The following is a 20,238-nucleotide window of genomic DNA, read 5'->3' on the forward strand; positions in this document are numbered from 1 at the left end:
TTCGTTCCTTTTTGTCACTGCATAATATTCCATTTGTAGAGATATACCACATTGTGTTTATCCGTTCATCAGTTAATGGACATTTGAATTGCTTTCACTTTTAGGCTATTCTGAATAATGCCATATGGACATTTCTGTATGATTTTTTGTGTGGACCCATGTTTTCATTTCTGGGGCATATACCTAGGAGTGGAATTAACTCTATGCTTAACTTTTTGAAGAATGGCCCAACTGTTTTCCATAGTGGTTGTACCATTTCACATTCCATTTCACATTCCTCAACCAGCAATGTTGAGGGCTGCAGTTTCTCCATATCCTCATCAACACTTGTTACTGTCTTTTTCATTATAACCATCTTGGTGTGTATGAAACAGCAGCTTATTAGAGCTTTGATATACATTTTTTGATGGCATCTTCATGCGCTTATTGTCTGTATATCTTTTTTGGAAAAATATCTGTTCAAATCCTTTGTCCAATATTTGGTAATAGTTTTACTGAGATATAATTTCACACATCATATAATTCACCCACTTAAAGTTTACAGTTCAATGGCTCTCAGCATACTCATAGAGTTGTGCCACTAATTGTAAAGATGTATTTATTTTGAGAGAGAGAGAGAGAGCATGAGCATGAGGGACAGGGGTGGGTAGGAAGACCCAGGCAGACTCTGTGCTGAACCCAGAACCAGCATGGGGCTTGATCTCAGGACCCTGAGATCATGACCTGAATTCAAGCCAAGAATCTGACACTTAACTGACTGTGCCATGCAGGTGCCCCTAATTCCATGATATTTTAATCACCTCAAGAAAGAAACCCTATACCCATTAGCTGCCAACCTCCAGTCTTCCCATTAATCCCAACCCTCAACAATCACTAATGTACTTTATTTCTCTATAGATTTGCCTATTCTAGGCATTTCATAGACAATGTGGCCTTTCATATAATCATTGAATATACTGCTTCTTTCACTTAACGTAATGTTTTTGAGGTTCATCCATGTGATAGTGTGTATGAGTCCTTGGAGTAGAATTTCTGGGTTAGATGGTAACTCTGTTTAATTTTTTGAGCAACCACCAGATTGTTTTCCAAAGTGGCTGTACCATTTTTCATCCCCAATAACAGTGCTTAGAGATTCCAGATTCCAGATTCCACATCCTCACCAGCACTTTTTATTGTCTTTTTAATTTTAGCCATCCTGGTAGAGGTAAAAGGGTATCTCCTTGGTGTTTTGATGTTGACTTTGATTTTCGAGGGAGAGCAGGGGTAGTGAAGAAAAGAGGTACAGCAAAAGTAACCCTAAGACCCTAAGAATATTGGAAGCACCATGCTCCCAACGATGGCAGTGCCTTTGACATCCTGGCCTTTTTTGGTTCCTGCTCATTTTCCAAGCTTGCTTCTCCAGTTCCTCCATTGATTCTGTGAAGCACAAAAGTTTTTAATTTGTTGAAGTCCAATTTATGATTTTTTTCTTGGCTGCTTGGGTGTTAGATGTCATGTCTAAAAAAACTTTCACTGTCCTCTCCTTCTGGGACTCCTGGTATGTGTATGTTGGTAGGCTTGAGGGTCCTACAGCATTCTGAGACTTTGTTCACTTTGCTCAATTCTTTTTTAATTCTTCAGACTGATAATCTCCGTTGACCTGTCTTTAATTCTCTGATTCTTTCTTCCATCAGTTCACACCTCCTGTTGAATCCCTCTGGTAAATTTTTCATTTCAGTTACTGTATTTTTTAATTCCAGAACTGTGATGTTTTTTGAAGATTTTATTTATTTATTCATGAGAGACAGAGAGAGAGAGAGAGAGAGAAGCAGAGACACAGGCAGAGGGAGAAGCAGGCCCCGTGCAGGGAGCCCGATGCAGGACTTGATCCCGGGACTCCAGGATCACGCTCTGGGTGGAAGGCAGGTGCTAAACCTCTGAGTCATCCAGGGATCCCAAGAACTGTGATTAAAAAAAACAAACAAACTATTTCTTTATTAATATTTTATATTTGGTAAGCCGTCATCCTCTACTTTCCTTTAGTTGTTTTTTTCATTATTTCCTTTAGTTCTGTGAACATTTTTATTTTTATTTATTTATTTTTAAAGATTTTATTATTTATTAATTTATTCATGAGAGACACACAGAGACAGAGGCAGAGACAAAGGCAGAGGGAGAAGCAGGCTCCTTGCAGGGAGCCTGACATGGGACTCGATCCTGGGACTCCAGGATCACGCCCTAGGCCTAAGGCAGGCGCTAAACCACTGAGCCACCCAGGGATCCCCTGAACATTTTTATTTTTATTTTTATTTTTATTTTTTTTATTTTTATTTTTTTTAAAGGAGCAGCATTAGCATTGATTAGTGCTCTAATTGGCACTTTATTTATTATTATTATTATTATTATTATTATTATTATTATTTTTATTATAGTCACACAGAGAGAGGCAGAGGGAGAAGCAGGCTCCATGCACTAGGAACCCGATGTGGGATTCGATCCCAGGTCTCCAGGATCGTGCCCTGGGCCAAAGGCAGGCACTAAACCGCTTCGCCACCCAGGGATCCCCCCCTGAACATTTTTAAATAGCTTTCTTTCTTTCTTTCTTTCTTTCTTTCTTTCTTTCTTTCTTTCTTTCTTTCTTTCTTTTCTTTCTTTCTTCTTCTTCTTTCTTCATCAGAGACACACACAGAGAGAGAGGTAGAGACATAGGCAGCTAGAGAAGTAGGCTCCCTGCAGGGAGCCTGATGCACAACTTGATCCCAGGACCCTGGGATCATGACCTGAGCTGCAGGCAAACACTCAACCACTGAGCCACCCAGATGTCCCTAAATAGCTTATTTTAAAAGTCTTTGTTAAGTCCAATGTCTAGCCTTCCTTGGGGACACTTTTTTTTAATTTTTTAAAAATTTTTAAAGATTTATTTATTTATTTATCATAGACAGATAGAGAGAGAGAGAGAGAGAGGCAGAGACACAGGCAGAGGGAGAAGCAGACTCCATGCCGGGAGCCCGATGTGGGACTCGATCCCGAGACTCCAGGACCGGGCACCGCGCCCTGGGCCAAAGGCAGGCGCCAAACCGCTGAGTCACCCAGGGATCCCCCCCTTGTTCATTTCTTGGGGACACTTTATTTTTTTAAAGATTTATTTATTTATTCATGAGAGACACAGAGAGAGAGAGAGAGAGAGAGAGAGGCAGAGACACAGGCAGAGGGAGAAGCAGGCTCCATGCAGGGAGCCCAACACGGGACTCGATCCCAGGTCTCCAGGATCACATCCTGGGCTGACGGCGGCACTAAACCGCTGAGCCACCCGGGCTGCCCTTGGGGACACTTTATATTGATTTTCTCCCCCCTGAATATGACCATAGTTTCTTAGTTCTTTGCATATCTTATAATTTTTGGTTAATAACTAGCATAAAATACAGTGTGGCAATCCTAATATCCAACTCCACCCCATCCCAAGCTTTGTCATTGCTGTTTGCTTTTGTATGTTTGCTTAGTGGCTTTTCTGATGAATTCCTTAAAGTCCTGTATGACTGCTGGGGTCTGGTTAGCTTACTGGTAAGGTAATGATTGGACAGATTCCTCCTAAATGCCTGGAAACAATGACTTTCCCAGTCATGGTGTTTGTTTGTTTATGTATATAAGTAATCTCTACACTCAGTGTGGAACTCAACCTCTTGAGCCCAAGATCAAGAGTTGCATGCTCTACTGACTGAGCCAGCCAGGTGCCCCCCCACCCAGTCTTTGTTGAGGAGCTCTGCCTGCCACATACCATACCATCAATACTTAGCTAGGTAGTTGACAACTATGCCTTAACCTTGACTTCCTGTTTACAGAACCTCAACTTCAGCCAGCGAGGAGAGTGTAGGGCCTTCTCAGGTCTTACCTGGGCAGGCGCACAGCCCTGGCGATGCATATACAGTTATACACATGTGTATGGTCGTGAAGAGTTTCCAGTATGTGTCTGAGTTTTTCAAAGCCTCTATAGGCCCCTCAGGCCTTACCTTTCCGTTTTAGGCTTTTTCTTTTAGCTATTGTTCGCCTCTGCTGTTTTTTTGTTTTGTTTTGTTTTTACCACCTCCAGGTAGCCACAAAGTGAAATACAAATAACTACCTCTACATATTTTCACCCACACCCCCAGAAAAAGACTTTTTGCTTTGAGTCAGGTCAAACAAAGGCAAACTTGCAGTGAGGTCTTCAAAAGAACCACAGGATAGATCAAATAATTTCAGTTCTCTGGGCTTGGGGCTTTGAAGGAGCTTCCACCCAATTCTGCTTTCTCTGGTGGCTGCTGGGTGTAGGACGTGGGTTTTTTCTTTCCTTTTTTTTTTAAGACAGAGAATGTGAGCACACAATTGTGCGCATGCGCACAAGGGAAGGGGACTGATGGGAAGAGGAGGGGGGAGGGACAGAGGAAGGGCAAGAATCTTAAGCAGGCTCCACGCCCAAGAGTTGGGGGCTTGATGTCTCTGCCTGAGGTCAAGACCTGAGCCAAAATCTGGAGAGTGGCAGGGATGCTAAACTGGCTGAGCCCCTGAGGAGCTCTGAGATGTGGCTTTTTAATAATACCGTGAAATTAGAGGAAGGGGGTTCCAGATAAAATAAAGCACTATGAAGCTACTCTTCTTGAGGTTTAGCTGTTTTTAGTAAATGGAAGCTCCCTAGATTACCAAAAGCTTTTGTTTAATTTCCAGAGTTCTGAAAATGTTGCTTCTGGCCATTTTTTAATTAAAATTTTTATTTAATTTTTTAAAAAATTTTTATTTATTTATGATAGTCACATAGAGAGAGAGAGAGGCCGAGACATAGGCAGAGGGAGAAGCAGGCTCCATGCACCGGGAGCCCAACGTGGGATTCGATCCCGGGTCTCCAGGATCACGCCCTGGGCCAAAGGCAGGCGCCAAACCGCTGCGCCACCCAGGGATCCCTAAAATTTTTATTTAAATTCAATTCAAGTAATCTATACTGCATTATTAGTTTCAGAGGTAGAATTTAGTGATTCATCAGTTGTATATAACACCCAGTGCTCATTACATCGAGTTCCCTCCTAAATGCCCATCACCCAGTTACCCCATCCCCCACTCCTTTCTCCTCCAGCAATCCTCAGTTTGTTTCCAGAGTAAAATTTCTGGCCATTTTATTATTATTATTTTTTTTAATTTTTTTAAATTTATTTATGATAGTCACACAGAGAGAGAGAGAGAGAGAGAGAGGAAGAGACACAGGCAGAGGGAGAAGCAGGCTCCATGTACCGGGAGCCCGACGTGGGATTCGATCCTGGGTCTCCAGGATCGCGCCCTGGACCAAAGGCAGGCGCCAAACCGCTGCGCCACCCAGGGATCCCTCTGGCCATTTTAAAAACCAGTTTTCTCATTTCCTCTATGAGAAAAAGAGGTCATTCTGTCATTTTCCTTGACATTCCAAATTAATTTTAAGTGAAAATGGGCTTAAATTTCCCAGGTGCTTCCTGTGATTATACCTAAATATTTGTGTATATATATTTGTATGTTTGCATTTCTTTATTAACAGTTAACACACATTTGTTTTGGAAACATGAAGGAATAACCTTGGCTGTCCTTATTATGTAATAGAGCCTGTGGGCTGAATCTGTGAATCACAGCACCAAGGGGAGGTGGAGAGAGAGGAGTCCAGAAACATAAGTGGGAATCAGATCATTAAGGGCCCTATCTGCCCTATACTAAGGAGCCTCCACTTTATCCTGACCACGGAGTTACTGGAGGAATTCTCATAATAGGACTGTCGTGCTAAAAGTTGCATTCTAAAAAGATCCTTTGGACAACAATCTGAAAAACTGTGACCACTGGGCTGGAACAGATTCAAGAGGCAGGAGAGGGTTGTGTCAGTTGGAGGCAGAGAGGAGAAAAGAGAGGTGGTAAGGCTCGGATCCAGGTTTTTGGTGTGGATGTCTTCATGATTGTAAGTCTCCTTGGCTGTTTTGCATTGGACATAGAGGAACTGAAGTTTGGACAAATTGATCTTGAGCTGCCAGTAGGGGAGTCAGGTGCAGTTTTCTAGTCATTGAATGCTGAGTCCTGGGCCTGGTGCTCAGGAGAAAGGCCTCCAGATAGACCGGGAAGTCCTGTGGGAATAGAAACTGTTGGGGAGAGTGTGCAGAAGAGGCCCAGGTCCGTCAGGCTGCAGAACACCAACTTTCAGGGCAAAGGGTTCAGAATTTAATAGCACAGGCTTTGCAGCCAGACCGCCTCTTGTTGGCATGGTGACCTCAGGCCATTTACTTTACCTTAATTTCCACATCTGTAAATGCGCATAAGAATAGCAGTTAGGAGAGTGCTTACTTTATTTTTTTAAAGCATTAATTAATTAATTAATTCATTCATAAGAGACACAGAGAGAGGCAGAGACTCAGGCAGAGGGAGAAGGAGGCCCCATGCAGGGAGCCCGACGCGAGACTCGATCCCAGGATCCGGGATCATGACCTGGGCCAAAGGCAGAAGCCACCCAGGTGCCCCAGCGCTTATTACTTTAGTTTCATTAAGTGATCTGTGAGTAAAGAACTGCCTGAGAAAGTAAAGAAGGAACTATGAAAAGGAGGAGGAAAATTTCCGATCTACGACGTTCCGCCTTTAGGGCCGTGAGACACGGTCCGTGAAGCCTCCACGGCGAAGCAAGCAGTGGCCTCAGCAAGAGCAATCTCTGTGGCACGAAGTGAACCAGACTAAAAGGCTGAAGAGGGAGTAGGTCGACGACCCACCCTCCCGCCGCGACCACCGTGTCTCTTCCTTAGGGACAGTCTGGGGTCGCTTGCCCTGGGCTTAACCAAGTCCACGGCCGATGGGACAATGGGTCGCAGCGGCGACCTTGAGCTGCTCCACCCCGGAGCCTCCCGCGCCACAGGGGCTCCCGCATTCCCGCTAACCCGACGGCTCGGGCCGGGAGCCCAGCCGCAGGCCCCGCTCCGCGTCTTCCCGGGCGCTCCAGGGAGCGTCATTTCCGCCGCGGCCGGAAGGCGGGGCGCGGCCTCTGCCACGGGCCTCGGGTCACGACCCCGGAAGCACATCCCCCTCGCGGTCCCGAGCGGAGATGGCGGCGGTGACGGCGGTGACGGCGGTGTCGGCGGCGGCCCGGGGGCGGCTGTTCTCCGCAGCGCGGCGGCGGCCCTGGGCCTTCGCGGAGAGGCGCGCGGTCGGAGGCGCCGCCGGGAGGGCGAGCCGCCCTCCGCGTGTGTGGGTGCCGCCCGCGCGCGGCCTGCCGGTGAGGGGCCCGGTCGGGCGGGAGTCGGCCCTGAAGGCCGTGGTGGCACGGAGCCGCCTTTCAGAGCCGGAGCGGGGTTCTGAGCCCGAGGCTGAGCTCCCGCCGCCGCGGGGCCTCCGCTCACTCCCCCAGGGCCGCGGGCGGCCGCCTCGCTTCCCCTCGTGCGTGTCCAGGGCGCCCCGCTTGCCCGGAACCGCGCCCGCGCCGCGCGTAGCGACCCCTCCTCCCCTCCTCCCCTCCCTGCAGCGGCCCCGAAGCCCCGCAGCCCCGCAGCGCCTCCTTGGCTTCCTCTCCGAATAGGAAAGGTTTCTGGGGGAGGCGCTGAAATAAAAAGCGGTTTCTTCCGCGTGAGGGTCCTTTCTGGTTTTCCCCTAAGGGTTGGGCAGGAGGGGCGCCAGGTGCGGGCTGCAGGAGTGCGGAGCGAGGCCCCGAGGCGGCGGGGGTGGAGGAGAGACGAGGGCCCCCGGGGCGGACTTGGCGCTCTGAGCGGCGCGCGGGGTCGGGCCAGTGACGGCCTCGCCTCCTCCCCCCCGACCAGTCGCTGTGTTTAGGAGGGAGTCGCTGGAGAAGTACACAGGCTGCTCCCCAGGTGGTTCTGAATGTTCCTGAGACGCGAGTAACGCGTCTGGACAATGGACTCCGAGTGGCCTCCGAGGACTCTGGGCTCTCGACGTGCACGGTACGTGATGACGGCGACCCCTTCTCTGGGGACAGCAGGTCGATTCCTTTTGTAAGATTTTATTTATTGCTTCATGAGAGACGCAGAGAGAGAGAGGCAGAGATACAGGCAGAGGGGAAAGAGGGCTCCTGCAGGGAGCCCGACGCAGGACTCGATCCCGGGTCTCCAGGATCAGGCCCTGGGCTGAAGGCAGGTGCTCAACCACTGAGCCAGCCAGGCGTCCCAAGAAACACATTATTTTATTATTATTATTTTTTTAAGATTTTATTTATTCATGAAAGAGACAGAGAGAGGCAGAGACAAAGGCAGAGGGAGAAGGAGGCTCCTGCAGGGAGCCCGACGCGGGACTCGATCCCGGACCCCGGGATCACGCCCTGGGCTGAAAACGGCAGGGTCCACCCGGGCTGCCCAAGAAGCAGGTTCTTTAGGCTGCTCTGTGCCAGCTGTTCTTACATAGATTGTCCTGTTTGATCTTCAGTCCTTTGTAGTAGGCATAATCACACCCAATTGAGGGGCAAGTTGAGCAAAGTTAAATGTTTTTTTCCAAGGTCACAGAGCTAAGACATGACAGAGCCAGGATTTGAACCTAGATTTCCTGACAGTCTCTGATGTTCTTTATAACTGTAGTTGTCCGTTGGCTGTACTAACAAGTTGGGCTACAAATCTGGGTCCTCAGTAAAATTGGCAAGTGGATAACTTTAGCTTCCAGGAAAAGCCCAAAGACCAACATTTTTAAATCTCATCGTCCACTGGAATGTGTTGTCAATCCACTGAAGTAAAAAAATCTTTAGTGTTAGGACTGGAAAGCATTTGCCAATAAAAGGAAGGAGCCTGCCCTCTCTCTCCACTTCCATTCCCCCCCCCCCCATAAAGAAAATGATGTTTTATTTAATTTTTCCTTGACTGCATTAAGGTTGGGCTCTGGATTGACGCCGGAAGTCGATATGAAAATGAGAAGAATAATGGCACTGCTCACTTTTTGGAGCATATGGCTTTCAAGGCAAGTTGTAAGATTTTATGAATTTTCTTTAAGAGGCATCAAGCACAAAATCTCATTCTGAGGCAAAGAGAACTACTTCAGTAGCCTGGTTTGTGTACATATGTATTTTTTTTTAGATTTATTTGAGAGGGAGAATGCATGTGTGCGCCTGGGGTCAGGAGGGGCAAAGGGAGAGAATCTCCAGCAGACTCCTGGCTGAGCGCAGAGCCCCACACAGGGCTTGATCTCATGACCCTGAAATCGTGACCTGAACTGAAATGAAGTCGGATGCTCAATGGACTGAGCCACCCAAGCACCCCTAATAGTATAGTATGTTTTATGTATTTAATCTTTTTTTTTTCCAGGATAATTACCTGAAATAATTACTGAAATTTGCTTTGTAGAGTTGAAACAAGGATTTTCTCTTGGCATGTAAGGGTTATCTGAAAGTATACCATTGTTTTTGAGACCCGATGCATTTTAGGAATCAGAGTCGGTCCTTGCATGAAACTGATGATGCTTATGTCCTCAAATTCGTTGTCTGAAGTGCTTAGAATAGGTGAGAAAGAAAGGAAGGTATCATAATTTTCGTCTTCTTCTTTGTTTCAGGGCACTAAAAAGAGATCCCAATTAGATCTGGAACTTGAGATTGAAAACATGGGTGCTCATCTCAATGCCTATACTTCCAGAGAGCAGACTGTGTATTATGCCAAAGCATTCTCTAAGGATTTGCCAAGAGGTATTGTCACTATGTATACTGCAGTTAGGTAATTTCCACAGGTTCAAAAATACTCTAGTACTGTTTTTACTATGTCTGTTGTGAAAGAGTAACCCTTAGAAATGTGAAAAAAAAAAATCAAATTCTGGGTGAGGGGGCACCTATTTTTTATTTTTATTCTCTAAGTATGACAAATGATATCAAATAGTTGTAAGTTGCAAGACTCGTACAAACCAGGCTCTAGCACTTGTTTCAAAAATACTTTTTCCAGATCCTTATGTGTGTAGTGAAACAGTTTTAATGCTTTTGCAGTTTGTTGATGATTTCCTTTGCAGTGCAGAAGTTTTTTAGTGTGATGTAGTCTCACTTGTTTTTTATTTTGTTGTCAGTTTCAAAAATAAAAAATAAAAATAAAAAAAATCGCTAAGACCTCTGTCAAGGTACTTTACTGCCTATGTTTTCTTCTAGCAGTTGTATAGTTTCAGATCTTAATGTTCAAGCCTTTAACCCATTTTTAGTTAGTTTTTGTGTAGTGTGTTAGATAATGATAGTTTCATTCTTTTGGATGTGGCTCTCCAGTTTCCCAACAGCATTTATTGAAGAAACTGTCCTTTTCCTGTGCATATTCTTGATTCCATTGTTGTAAATTAATTGACCATACATGTGTGGGTGTATTTCTGGGTTCTCTGTTCTATTCTTCTGTGTATCTATTTCTATGCCAATATATACTGTTTTGATTACTGTAGCTCTGTAATAGAGTTTGAAGGGAAGGGAGTATGATGTCTCCAGCTTTGTTCTTTCTCAAGATTGCTTTGGCTCTTTGGGACGTTTTGTGGTTTGATACAAATTTTAAGATTCTTTGTTTTAATCCTGTGAAAAGTGCCACTGGAATTTTGGTAGAGATTGCATTGAATCTGTAGATTGCTTGGGTTAGTGATGGGCATTTGAATATTCTCCCAACCCAAGATTGCTTGGGTTAGTGATGGGCATTTGAATATTCTCCCAATCCCAATGGAAGAGCTTTCCATTTACTTGTGTCATCTTCAGTTTCTTTCCTTAATGTCTTGTAATATTCAGAGTTTAGGTCTCTTACCTCCTTCATAAGTTTAATCCTGGATATTTCTTTTGGATGCAGTTGTAAATGAGATTGTTTTCTTAGTTTTTCTTTCTGCTAGTTTGTTATTATTGTATAGAAATGCAACAGGTTTTTATATTTTGATTTTGCATCCTGCAACTTTACTGGATTTATTCATTCTAAAGTTTTTTTTTTTTTTTTTTGATGGAATCTTTAGGGTTTTCAATGTATGTTATGACAGCTTTGCTTGTTTCTAATTTGGATACCTTCTATTTCATTTTCTTGCCTAATTGCTCTGGTTATTAGGAGCATTTTTTTTTTTTTAATTTCCCTGTTCTATACAAAAACAAACTACCACCTGCAAGTAAATAAAATAAAAATTTTATAACATGGTAGTTTAACTTGCATTATAACCAATTAAAATGACAATAGTGGGGAGCATGTTTTGGTTTGACTTGTAAAAAATTGGTAAGATTCTTAATGATTTCCTCAGAAATGTTTTACTCTAGGACTAGTTAGGGATTAACAACAGAGGGTAGACCAGGCTGCTCTAAAGGGTTGTTTATTCTAGCTCATCCCTCTCTTTTTACACAGGAAACAGCAGGGAAAGCAAAAAAAGAGGGCTAGAGAGAGGACAAGACAAGGGAGAAACCACTTTTTTCCTCCTGGCTTCCGGTTGGGAAGGACAGAGCCCCTGCCAGTGCAGTGGAAAAGCCAGGAACCTTCTTGATCGGAAGTGCTCTCTGAAGTAGCTCTTTCAGGGAGTTTGCTTACGGTTTTTATCCCCTCTGTTGGGTGAAGCCTGGTGTATGAGGTCATAACAAGATATTCAGACTAAGGCTTTCCCAAATGTCCATGATCACCCATCCTTGTCGGTAAGAGATTTGGTTACACATCAGGATAGGTATATTTACAAATTAAATACATGTACTAAACACATAGAATATCAAACATATGTTAAAAAGATTCTGATTAAAACAAATTCCAGGGAATTTGAACTCCCACTTGAACAAATACCAGTCCAGACTACCAATTCTACATAAAATAGAGTCTTCACACAGGATTCCTTGTCCTCCCATGTCTTTGGGCTCTTGGGCACCCACATGGCCTCTGGTTCTCGTCTGGACAGATGGTTTTTATTTGATTTTTGCAGATAATTTTTTCCCTTCCTTTGGTCATGATTTCTGCCCCAACATACTTTGGTGTGGCAGTCTTTTTTCCTCATGGGCAAAATGAGGGCAGTCTAGAGGTAACTAATGATAGTTGGAATGTAACCTAATTGCTTCTGAGACAAGGCCCCTTAAAGTGAACTTAAAAGGAACAAAAGTTTGCAGTAAAGAAATTAAAAAAAAATTTTTTTAAGATTTTATTTAATTATTAATGAGAGACACAGAGAGGGAGAAAGTGAGAGAGGTCGAGACACAGGCAGAGGGAGAAGCAGGCTCCATGCAGGGAGCCCGATGTGGGACTCGATCTCGGGACTCCAGGATCACACCCTGGGCCGAAGGCGGCGCTAAACCGCTGAGCCACCCGGTCTGCCCTATGTTTTATATTTTTAATTTTAATAGTGTCCTTGTAGGTATATTGAATGTATAGAAAAATTTGTTTCTTTGTGGTTTAATTATTTAGTCAGAATCGAAGGATGATCAGTGTCGTGGTTTCTGATGCTAGTTTAATCTTAATATTGAAAATTAAGATTCTTGGTGTTTCTTGCTTTATTTTCAATTAGCTGTAGAAATTCTTGCTGATATAATACAAAACAGCACATTGGGAGAAGCAGAGATTGAACGTGAACGTGGAGTAATCCTTAGAGAGATGCAGGAAGTTGAAACCAATTTACAGGAAGTTGTTTTTGATTATCTTCATGCCACAGCTTATCAAAATACTGCACTTGGACGGACAATTTTGGGACCAACTGAAAATATCAAGTAGGTAAAATTCTCAGGATTTTTTTTTTTTTTTTTTGGAGAAAAATTTGAGTTTTGAAAATGAACATTCAGAAACATTCAAAAAGTGTGTTTCAAAATGTACTTTTTTCTTCCCTGATATTCCAGATGAAACTAGTTAGCTATATTTTAGCCCCACCTAACTCTCAGGTATCAGGGGCTCATGGTTACTACTGAAATAACAAGTGATGGTATTGGATTTTTTTTTTTTTTTGATATAAAAAAGTTGAACTTGTTCTGATACTTGTTACCTTTATCTCATTTCTGACTGCCATTTAACTTAGAGGCTTTAAGGGCCAATTTAATGTGAGGTGTGTATTATGTGAAGATCAGTGCCTTTTAGTTTTCTTTTATATTGCTATTCTTACTCCATTTACAGATCTATAAATCGTAAGGACTTGGTGGATTATATAACCACACATTATAAGGGGCCAAGAATAGTACTTGCTGCTGCTGGAGGTTAGTTGATTTAAATTTCTTTATGTTTTATTTTATTTCTTATTGTTTTAAAGATTTATTTATTTATTCATGAGAGGGGGCGGGGGCAGAGACACAGGCAGAGGGAGAAGCAGGCTCCTTGCAGGGAGCCAACATGGCACTCGATCCCGCAGCCTGGGATCATGACTTGAGCCAAAGGCAGGCACCCAACCGCTGAGCCACCCAGGCGTCCCTCTGTCTGTTTGAAACACATAGAGTGATGTGCTTATTACTTGGATCCTGTTGGGATATGTCTTGGGATTTTTTATTTACCAAGCAAATTATTTGATATGCTGTTTAAAGGAAATGTGGAGCACTGGAAATCAACTTTTCCTGTCTTCTCTTCAGTAGAAGTTTTTTAATAGAAAAATTTACGTAGGTGTACACACATAATGGAATTTACTTGCAAGGAAAGGGGCAAATGAACAAACTGGGAGTTAATGGCATTTGCAAGAAGGTGTGTTAGAGTTTGGGAATCTCTTGAGATTTTAAATTATTGAGAACCAACTTCATCCTTGGTCAGGCATGAAATGGGTATGTTGTTCATCCTTTGATTTGTTCATTCACTCAGTAGATGTAGTTACTGAGAAAGGGAAGTTTATAGGGAACCATGAGAGTGTTTAATGGGAACCCAAACATGCAGACGGCATTAGGACAAGGCTTCCTTGGGGATGGGTTTTGAAGCCAGTGGATGGAAGAAAATTCCTGTTAGATTCTGCTGGATTTCCTGGCAGTCTGAATTTAGGCAAACAGTATATTTTATTGGTTTCCAGTTTATTTACTCTTGGTCTTTTTAGGGCAAGACAAAGATAGACGGTGTTCTTTTGTGTAAATTTAATTTCTCTTTTTAGAAATGATAGTAAATTAAAAATCTAGTTGCCTTGGATAGATTTCTGTGCTAATTACTTGGGAATAATAGAGAAAATGAAAATGATGGTTAAGTATATCTCTAACATGTTATTCATTGGCCTCTGAAACTAAATCATGTGACCTTTGTAATAGTAGGCAGTTCCCTCTATCTCAAGAGAATTTAAGAGAATCTCAGGAGAATTCTAAAATGGCTGGTGCTGAGTGGGGGCGTGGGGGTGGAGCCCACAGTTGAAACTGCCTGAGAAACAGGAAGACAGAGGAAGCCTCAACCACTGTGCTCTTTGGAATGTCTCTGTTATTGTTGGTGGCATATGGACACAGCAGGTTTTATCATAGTTCATGGGTTCATTTTGACATTGCTAGAGTTGGGATATCTTATAGTTAATGGCCTGTCCTATGTGAATTATCGGCAATCTATCTTGGTACATAAATGATGAACCTTATAAACAACTGCGTCTTAAATTCAGTGAAAAAGACCAGAACTAGCTTTGTTAAAAAAAATTACTGGCTCCCTGCGTTATGGATAAGGAAACGCAGAGGTTTTGGAGCAGGAACTGAGCACCTGAAATGTCCAATCAGGAGGACTGTAGGTGAACTTAGTAATAAAACAGTGGAAGTTTGTGTCGTCAGGTGCTGAGAACTGTGTGCACGTCCATGATTTTTCACTCTCTGCTTGTCATTCTTGGGACACCAGGGTCTTCCTGGTGTTTCATCACCCTCTGGATTGATAGCCAGGGTGGCTCTCCTACACAGTGCTTCTGAAAACATGCAATCAATCATACATGGTCTTGTTTTGTACCAGATTTGTTTGGGAAATATGGGTGTAAGTTGTACTTTTACATTCTAAAGGAATGTTTCCTATGAAGAACCCTTGGAGGAATTTTTTTTTTTTTTTTAATTTTTATTTACTTATGATAGAGAGAGAGGCAGAGACACAGGCAGAGGGAGAAGCAGGCTCCATGCACTGGGATCCCGATGTGGGATTCGATCCCGGGTCTCCAGGATCGCGCCCTGGGCCAAAGGCAGGCGCCAAACCGCTGTGCCACCCAGGGATCCCCGGAGGAATATTTTTTAAAGCACTTGCTGCATACCTAAATTTGTTTTCTAAATTTGTCTTTGTGTTTAAGAATCCTTCACTGACTGTGTTTGGGTCATGAGTTTGAATAGTCATGTATATAGAACCTATTCTTCTCAAGTTTTGGATGGCCAGCAGTGAATATTTGGATAGCTCTGGATTTATTCAGAAATTTAGATGCAATTATTTTATTCCTGAATTCTGATAGCAGAGCTCAGAGAACACTCATATTTATATTCTTTTCCACTTTAAAAAAATGTACTGAGGGATCCCTGGGTGGCTCGGCAGTTTAGCGCCTACCTTTGGCCCAGGGCGTGATCCTGGAGCCCCGGGATCGAGTCCCGCGTCAGGCTCCCAGCACGGAGCCTGCTTCTCCCTCTGCCTGTGTCTCTGCCTCTCTCTCTCTCTGTGTGTGTGTGTATCTATCATGAATGAATGAATGAATGAATGAATGAATGAATAAGTAAATCTTAAAAAGTACTGAAAAGTGTTTTTGCTAATTTGCATTTTGGGACTTTAAGTAACTTAACATGATTTTGTATGGAATGTCGTATTTACCATCTTTAGCTGTGAATTTATGTTGATGAAAACTGTTAATTATTCTACAGACTAAGAAAGCTGTGCAACCCCTAACCTTATAATAGCAAGGAAAGTGTGCTGTGAGCTTACTCTTTAATGGCTTTAAGCACATTATACCACCTTGAGCTTACTAACAAAGCTTGGCAGTTAGTTGTCTGCTTTAGGTTGTGTTGCTACTAGATATATGAAATATTTTCCTTCAATTTAGGAGTTTCCCATGATGAACTGCTTGAGTTAGCAAAATTTCATTTTGGTGATTCTTTGTCCACACACAAAGGAGAAATACCAGCTCTGCCTCCCTGCAAATTCACAGGAAGTGAGGTAGGGCGAGCCTCCTTAGCTAGTATTTATATTTAGCCCTTTGGGTTTCTTGTGTTGTATTTATGAATGAGTATACAAAATGTGCTTGTTTCTAACAGGAGTAAAATGGAAGAAACCAGAGGCTTAAATTAAAAAGGGAAGAGGTGGGATCCCTGGGTGGCTCAGCGGTTTGGTGCCTGCCTTTGGCCCGGGGTGTGATCCTGGAGTCCCAGGATCGAATCCCATGTCGGGCTCCCTGCATGGAGCCTGTTTCACCTTCTGCCTGTGTCTCTGCCTCTCTCTCCCTCTCTGTGTCTCTCATGAATAAATGAATAAAAAATTTTAAAACATTATAAAAAAAAAAAAAAGGGAAGAGGTTGTATTCACGTGCTTATATTCCATATTATTAACCACCTCTCTTTCCTAAGGAAGCACGGTTTTGAGAGAAATGTTGTAATTTGCTTTTTGTGCTTTTTCTTTGACGCTATGCCCATTTATATATTGTGAGGTATAAAAATGTTATTCTTAAAATGCCCCAAATTTTGACTTTCATCTTGGGTTTACTCCTGGTTAAGTTCTGCCCACAGTATATTTCTGTGAGAATTGGCTACTTGTCAGCTGTAGCCTGAAGCTCATCAGAGGCCTCCTTTGCCACATTAGGGATGATACTGAAAGTACATGGAGAGAGGTGTCTGATGTTGGTAGAGGCACAGGGCTGTGTAGCATCAGTGGCACAAAAATAAGCCTGTTATGTCAGTATTAGAATAGTACTGATTTCTACCAGTGAAATAACCTAATACTTTTTGACCACGTCATCAGTCCTCTGGTGGCTGTCTGTAGTATTTCATTTGGAGACCTTTTGGTGAGGTGTTCTTTCCAGAACCCAAGAAATTTTTCCAGATTAGATTGTTCAATGTAACATGGTGGTGGCATGATTAAATCCTCTTTCTTATTAAGCCTATTAAACAGTGGCAGGCTTAACTGGAGTTTTGTTTTGTTTCCTAACTAGATTCGAGTGAGGGACGACAAGATGCCTTTGGCACATCTTGCAGTAGCTGTTGAGGCCGTTGGTTGGGCACATCCAGATACAATCTGTCTCATGGTTGCAAACACACTCATTGGCAACTGGGATCGCTCTTTTGGGGGAGGAATGGTAAGTTATTTTAAAAATGATTTTCCATAATAAATGACAAGGTGGAACTTTACTGTGACTAGACTTGTAAAATATAAACTGATCCTGAATATCAGAAAGGGAGACAGAACATAAAGACTCCTAACTCTGGGAAATGAACTAGGGGTGGTGGAAGGGGAGGGCAGGAAGTGGGGGTGACTGGGTGGCGGGCACTGAGGGGGGCACTTGACGGGATGAGCACTGGGTGTTATTCTGTATGTTGGCAAATTGAACACCAATAAAAAATAAATTTATTATTAAAAAAATAAATAAACTGATCCTGGATTGTGTCCTGGGCCAGAAAAAATTTTTTGTGTGTATATAATAAAGTTTGTAAGTTGGATAAGTAGTAAAATTTGAATAAGGATAGAATGCACTAATAGTATCATATCAATGTTAATATTCTGTATGGAGGCTAATTTCCTTGTTTTTCAGACGTGTACACAAAACATTTAAGGGTAAAAAATCAGATCTCTGTACTCAAACAGCTGAGAAAATTTGTTAATGATAAACATGGTGAAGTAACAGTTCTTAGGGAATTTGGATAAAGGGAATTTCTTGTACTATTTTTGTAACTCTTCTAAAATTCAAAATACAAAGTATGTTTGTACTCAAGATTTCAGCAGAAAATAGTTCATATAAATATCTTAGGATTCACATGTAATAGATTTTCAAATCTTTAAGCATACACAGCCAAGAGCCCTGCAAATTGGGTTGATAACAGCAGTGAATTACGTTAGAGGTGGTGGGGCTACTATGTTAATTAAAAGATTTCACTGCTTTTACATCGTGACTTTCTGAGGACTTAAGTCTCCTTGAATTTTAAGTTCTTGTTGAGATGTTGCTAGATGAAACAAACAGTCTCTGGGGGGCATTCACTATTTGCCATAGGACTCATTTTTCTTTCTGGTAATTTGGGCACATATACCTATAGATGTCTTGGACAAATTTTTTCCTTACAGAATCTGTCTAGCAAGCTGGCCCAACTCACCTGTCATGGCAACCTCTGTCATAGCTTCCAATCCTTCAACACTTCCTACACAGATACAGGATTATGGGGAATCTATATGGTTTGTGAACCAGCCACCATTGCGGACATGCTACATGTTGTTCAAAAAGAATGGTGAGAACATGAATCTTGCTTAGAATTCACACTTTTAAACTAGTTTCCGCCTCACATGGTTGGTGATTGGTTTTGATGATAGCATTTAATCAAGAGAATAAGACTGAAGAATAGCAGTGTTTGCCATGTTTTTAAAGATCTAAGTCTCATGTGTAGCAGACTTAACTAGAGGAAATTCTTAATCCTTAAACAGATTACTTAAGAAAGGAGATCCTAAAAGTTTGTTTGGAAAGTATGTCTATAAGTTATCTGTCTTGGAAAGGTGGTGTTATGCAAATGAATCCAAAGTTGTCATTGCTAAAAGAAAAATGTATTGTTTTACTCCGAACTAGTGCCTTGAGACAGAGACAGAAAGTCTGATGCTGCTTGGAAAATTTTTTCTTAGCTCTGGTTCCTCTCCTCCACCATTCTGAAATGGCTTACAGGTCTATAAATCTCATCAACTGGGTAATTATTAGATTCAGCTGGATTCTTTTGAGAAACTAGTGGCCTCCAGACCCATCCTTTAGCATGTCAGATCCTAGCATGGGGATTGGGAAGTCTCAAAACGATTGTAACATTTCTCAAAATGTGGTCAGCCTATTTTCATGTTATATTGAAATGCTATCTGTAATCATACTACTTTTGAGAGATTAATGATCCTGGGAAAAGAATCCATGATATTTTAGCTTGTGTGTAGCTACCGAGTTGAAGTCCTAATCACTTCTATGTCTTGGTATAGGATGTGGACTACAGCATCATATCTTTAAGACATTAATTCAAAAAGCACATAACATTTTCAAACTACTTGACATTCTGATTTTTCCAAATGGTTTTAGGATGCGACTCTGTACAAGTATAACTGAAAGTGAAGTTGCACGAGCCAAAAATCTTCTGAAAACAAACATGTTGTTGCAGCTTGACGGTAAGAATAAAGACCTAATTCTGTTCTCATATGGTTGATCTGTATTCCAATATTTAGTTTTTCCTTCTGTTTTTAAACAGGTTCCACTCCAATCTGTGAAGATATTGGTAGGCAAATGTTATGCTATAACAGAAGAATTCCCATCCCTGAGCTTGAAGCAAGAATTGATGTGAGTAGTCTCTAGATACTATAGGGGCTTGTAGAAAAGTTCCTTGTTACAAAAGCTGAAAAGTATGTATCTTAAATCCCTGCTTTAGTTCTAAAAAGTTCCAGGTATAGACTTTGTCTTTACCATAAAAAACTCTGAATGCCGGTATCTTCTCTATTTCAGGCTGTAAATGCTGAGACAATTCAAGAAGTGTGCACCAAATATATTTATGATAAGAGTCCAGCTCTTGCTGCTGTTGGTAAGCCCGGCTCCTGTTCTCTCCGCACAGAGTGCCTAAGTACTGGTCTTTTATTCACTTTCTGTCTTCTTTTAATCCTTAGGTCCCATTGAACAACTGCCAGACTTTAACCAGATTCGCAGGAACATGTGCTGGCTTCGTGATTAAAATGCTCCTATTCTAAATATTTTGGACATGTATATTTATAAAGCTAACTGATCTGCAAGTTTTAAGCTACCAGTCCCTAAAGAAAAAAATAAAAACATGTACTTGGAAATTTGAGTGAACAACTACTGCATCAGACTTTGGAAGGATAAGACCACCACAGTGAATGGTACATCACACTTTCAAATCATCACTATAATCTTAAGAATGAAAATTTGTACAATATTTTCAGTTTTATTATAAAAATGCACACACAACAAAGATTGTCATAAGTCATTTCTTGGCTCTACTTGCATTCAGCACTTGCTCTTGAGCAGCTTTCTTTGCTTTTACCATCTCGACAAGTTCCTAAGAGGGGAGAAAGGTGTTAGTTTAAGATGTTGTCAGAATTTGCATACTTTCCTAATATTTGCTTTGGTACAATTATGTAAAACATTCTCATTGGGTAAATCTATAATTAAGACACCAATGGAAAGGCTTATTTTTACTAACTGCCAGGCTAGAAAGCTTCAAGGTTTGTCATTTCTTTGGAATATAATTTAAATGGTAATGGAATCAAATCCATAAGCTCTGAA

General features: G+C 42.1%; 2 protein-coding genes and 1 long non-coding RNA gene across 4 annotated transcripts in view; 1 reads left to right on the top strand and 2 right to left on the bottom strand.

Annotated features, from left to right (window-relative positions):
* Positions 1-4,738: 4,738 nt before the first annotated feature.
* Positions 4,739-7,021, bottom strand: LOC144292931 (uncharacterized). Its single transcript, XR_013360334.1, has 2 exons — positions 6,882-7,021; positions 4,739-6,083 (listed from the first exon to the last, which is right to left on the bottom strand). It is a non-coding gene; the product is annotated as an uncharacterized LOC144292931 (long non-coding RNA).
* A 9-nt stretch (positions 7,022-7,030) lies between these two features.
* Positions 7,031-19,924, top strand: PMPCB (peptidase, mitochondrial processing subunit beta). Its single transcript, XM_077863955.1, has 13 exons — positions 7,031-7,216; positions 7,755-7,895; positions 8,809-8,895; positions 9,484-9,613; positions 12,397-12,595; positions 12,993-13,072; positions 15,823-15,935; positions 16,924-17,067; positions 18,048-18,208; positions 19,027-19,112; positions 19,193-19,281; positions 19,444-19,519; positions 19,602-19,924. The coding sequence occupies exons 1-13, from the start codon at positions 7,046-7,048 to the stop codon at positions 19,664-19,666; spliced, it is 1,542 nt and encodes a 513-aa protein (XP_077720081.1). The 5' UTR covers positions 7,031-7,045; the 3' UTR covers positions 19,667-19,924.
* The window catches only part of DNAJC2 (DnaJ heat shock protein family (Hsp40) member C2), a 41,408-nt gene continuing 39,397 nt past the window's right edge, over positions 18,228-20,238 (bottom strand). For both annotated transcript variants that reach the window (XM_077863953.1, XM_077863954.1), the window contains one exon: positions 18,228-20,011. In XM_077863953.1, the coding sequence (XP_077720079.1) occupies positions 19,937-20,011 (75 nt within the window). In that variant the 3' untranslated portion in view covers positions 18,228-19,936. The remainder of the gene's footprint in view (positions 20,012-20,238) is intronic.

Source organism: Canis aureus, chromosome 21 (assembly GCF_053574225.1).
Source record: "Canis aureus isolate CA01 chromosome 21, VMU_Caureus_v.1.0, whole genome shotgun sequence".
Taxonomy (NCBI): domain Eukaryota; kingdom Metazoa; phylum Chordata; class Mammalia; order Carnivora; family Canidae; genus Canis; species Canis aureus.

Excerpts from the sequence above, each read along its gene's own strand:
- PMPCB (XM_077863955.1), top strand. The coding sequence starts at position 7,046 with ATGGCGGCGGTGACGGCGGTGACGGCGGTGTCGGCGGCGGCCCGGGGG. Across the intron at positions 12,596-12,992 it reads GGACCAACTGAAAATATCAA|ATCTATAAATCGTAAGGACT; the intron begins GTAGGTAAAATT and ends CTCCATTTACAG. Across the intron at positions 19,282-19,443 it reads AGCTTGAAGCAAGAATTGAT|GCTGTAAATGCTGAGACAAT; the intron begins GTGAGTAGTCTC and ends TCTCTATTTCAG.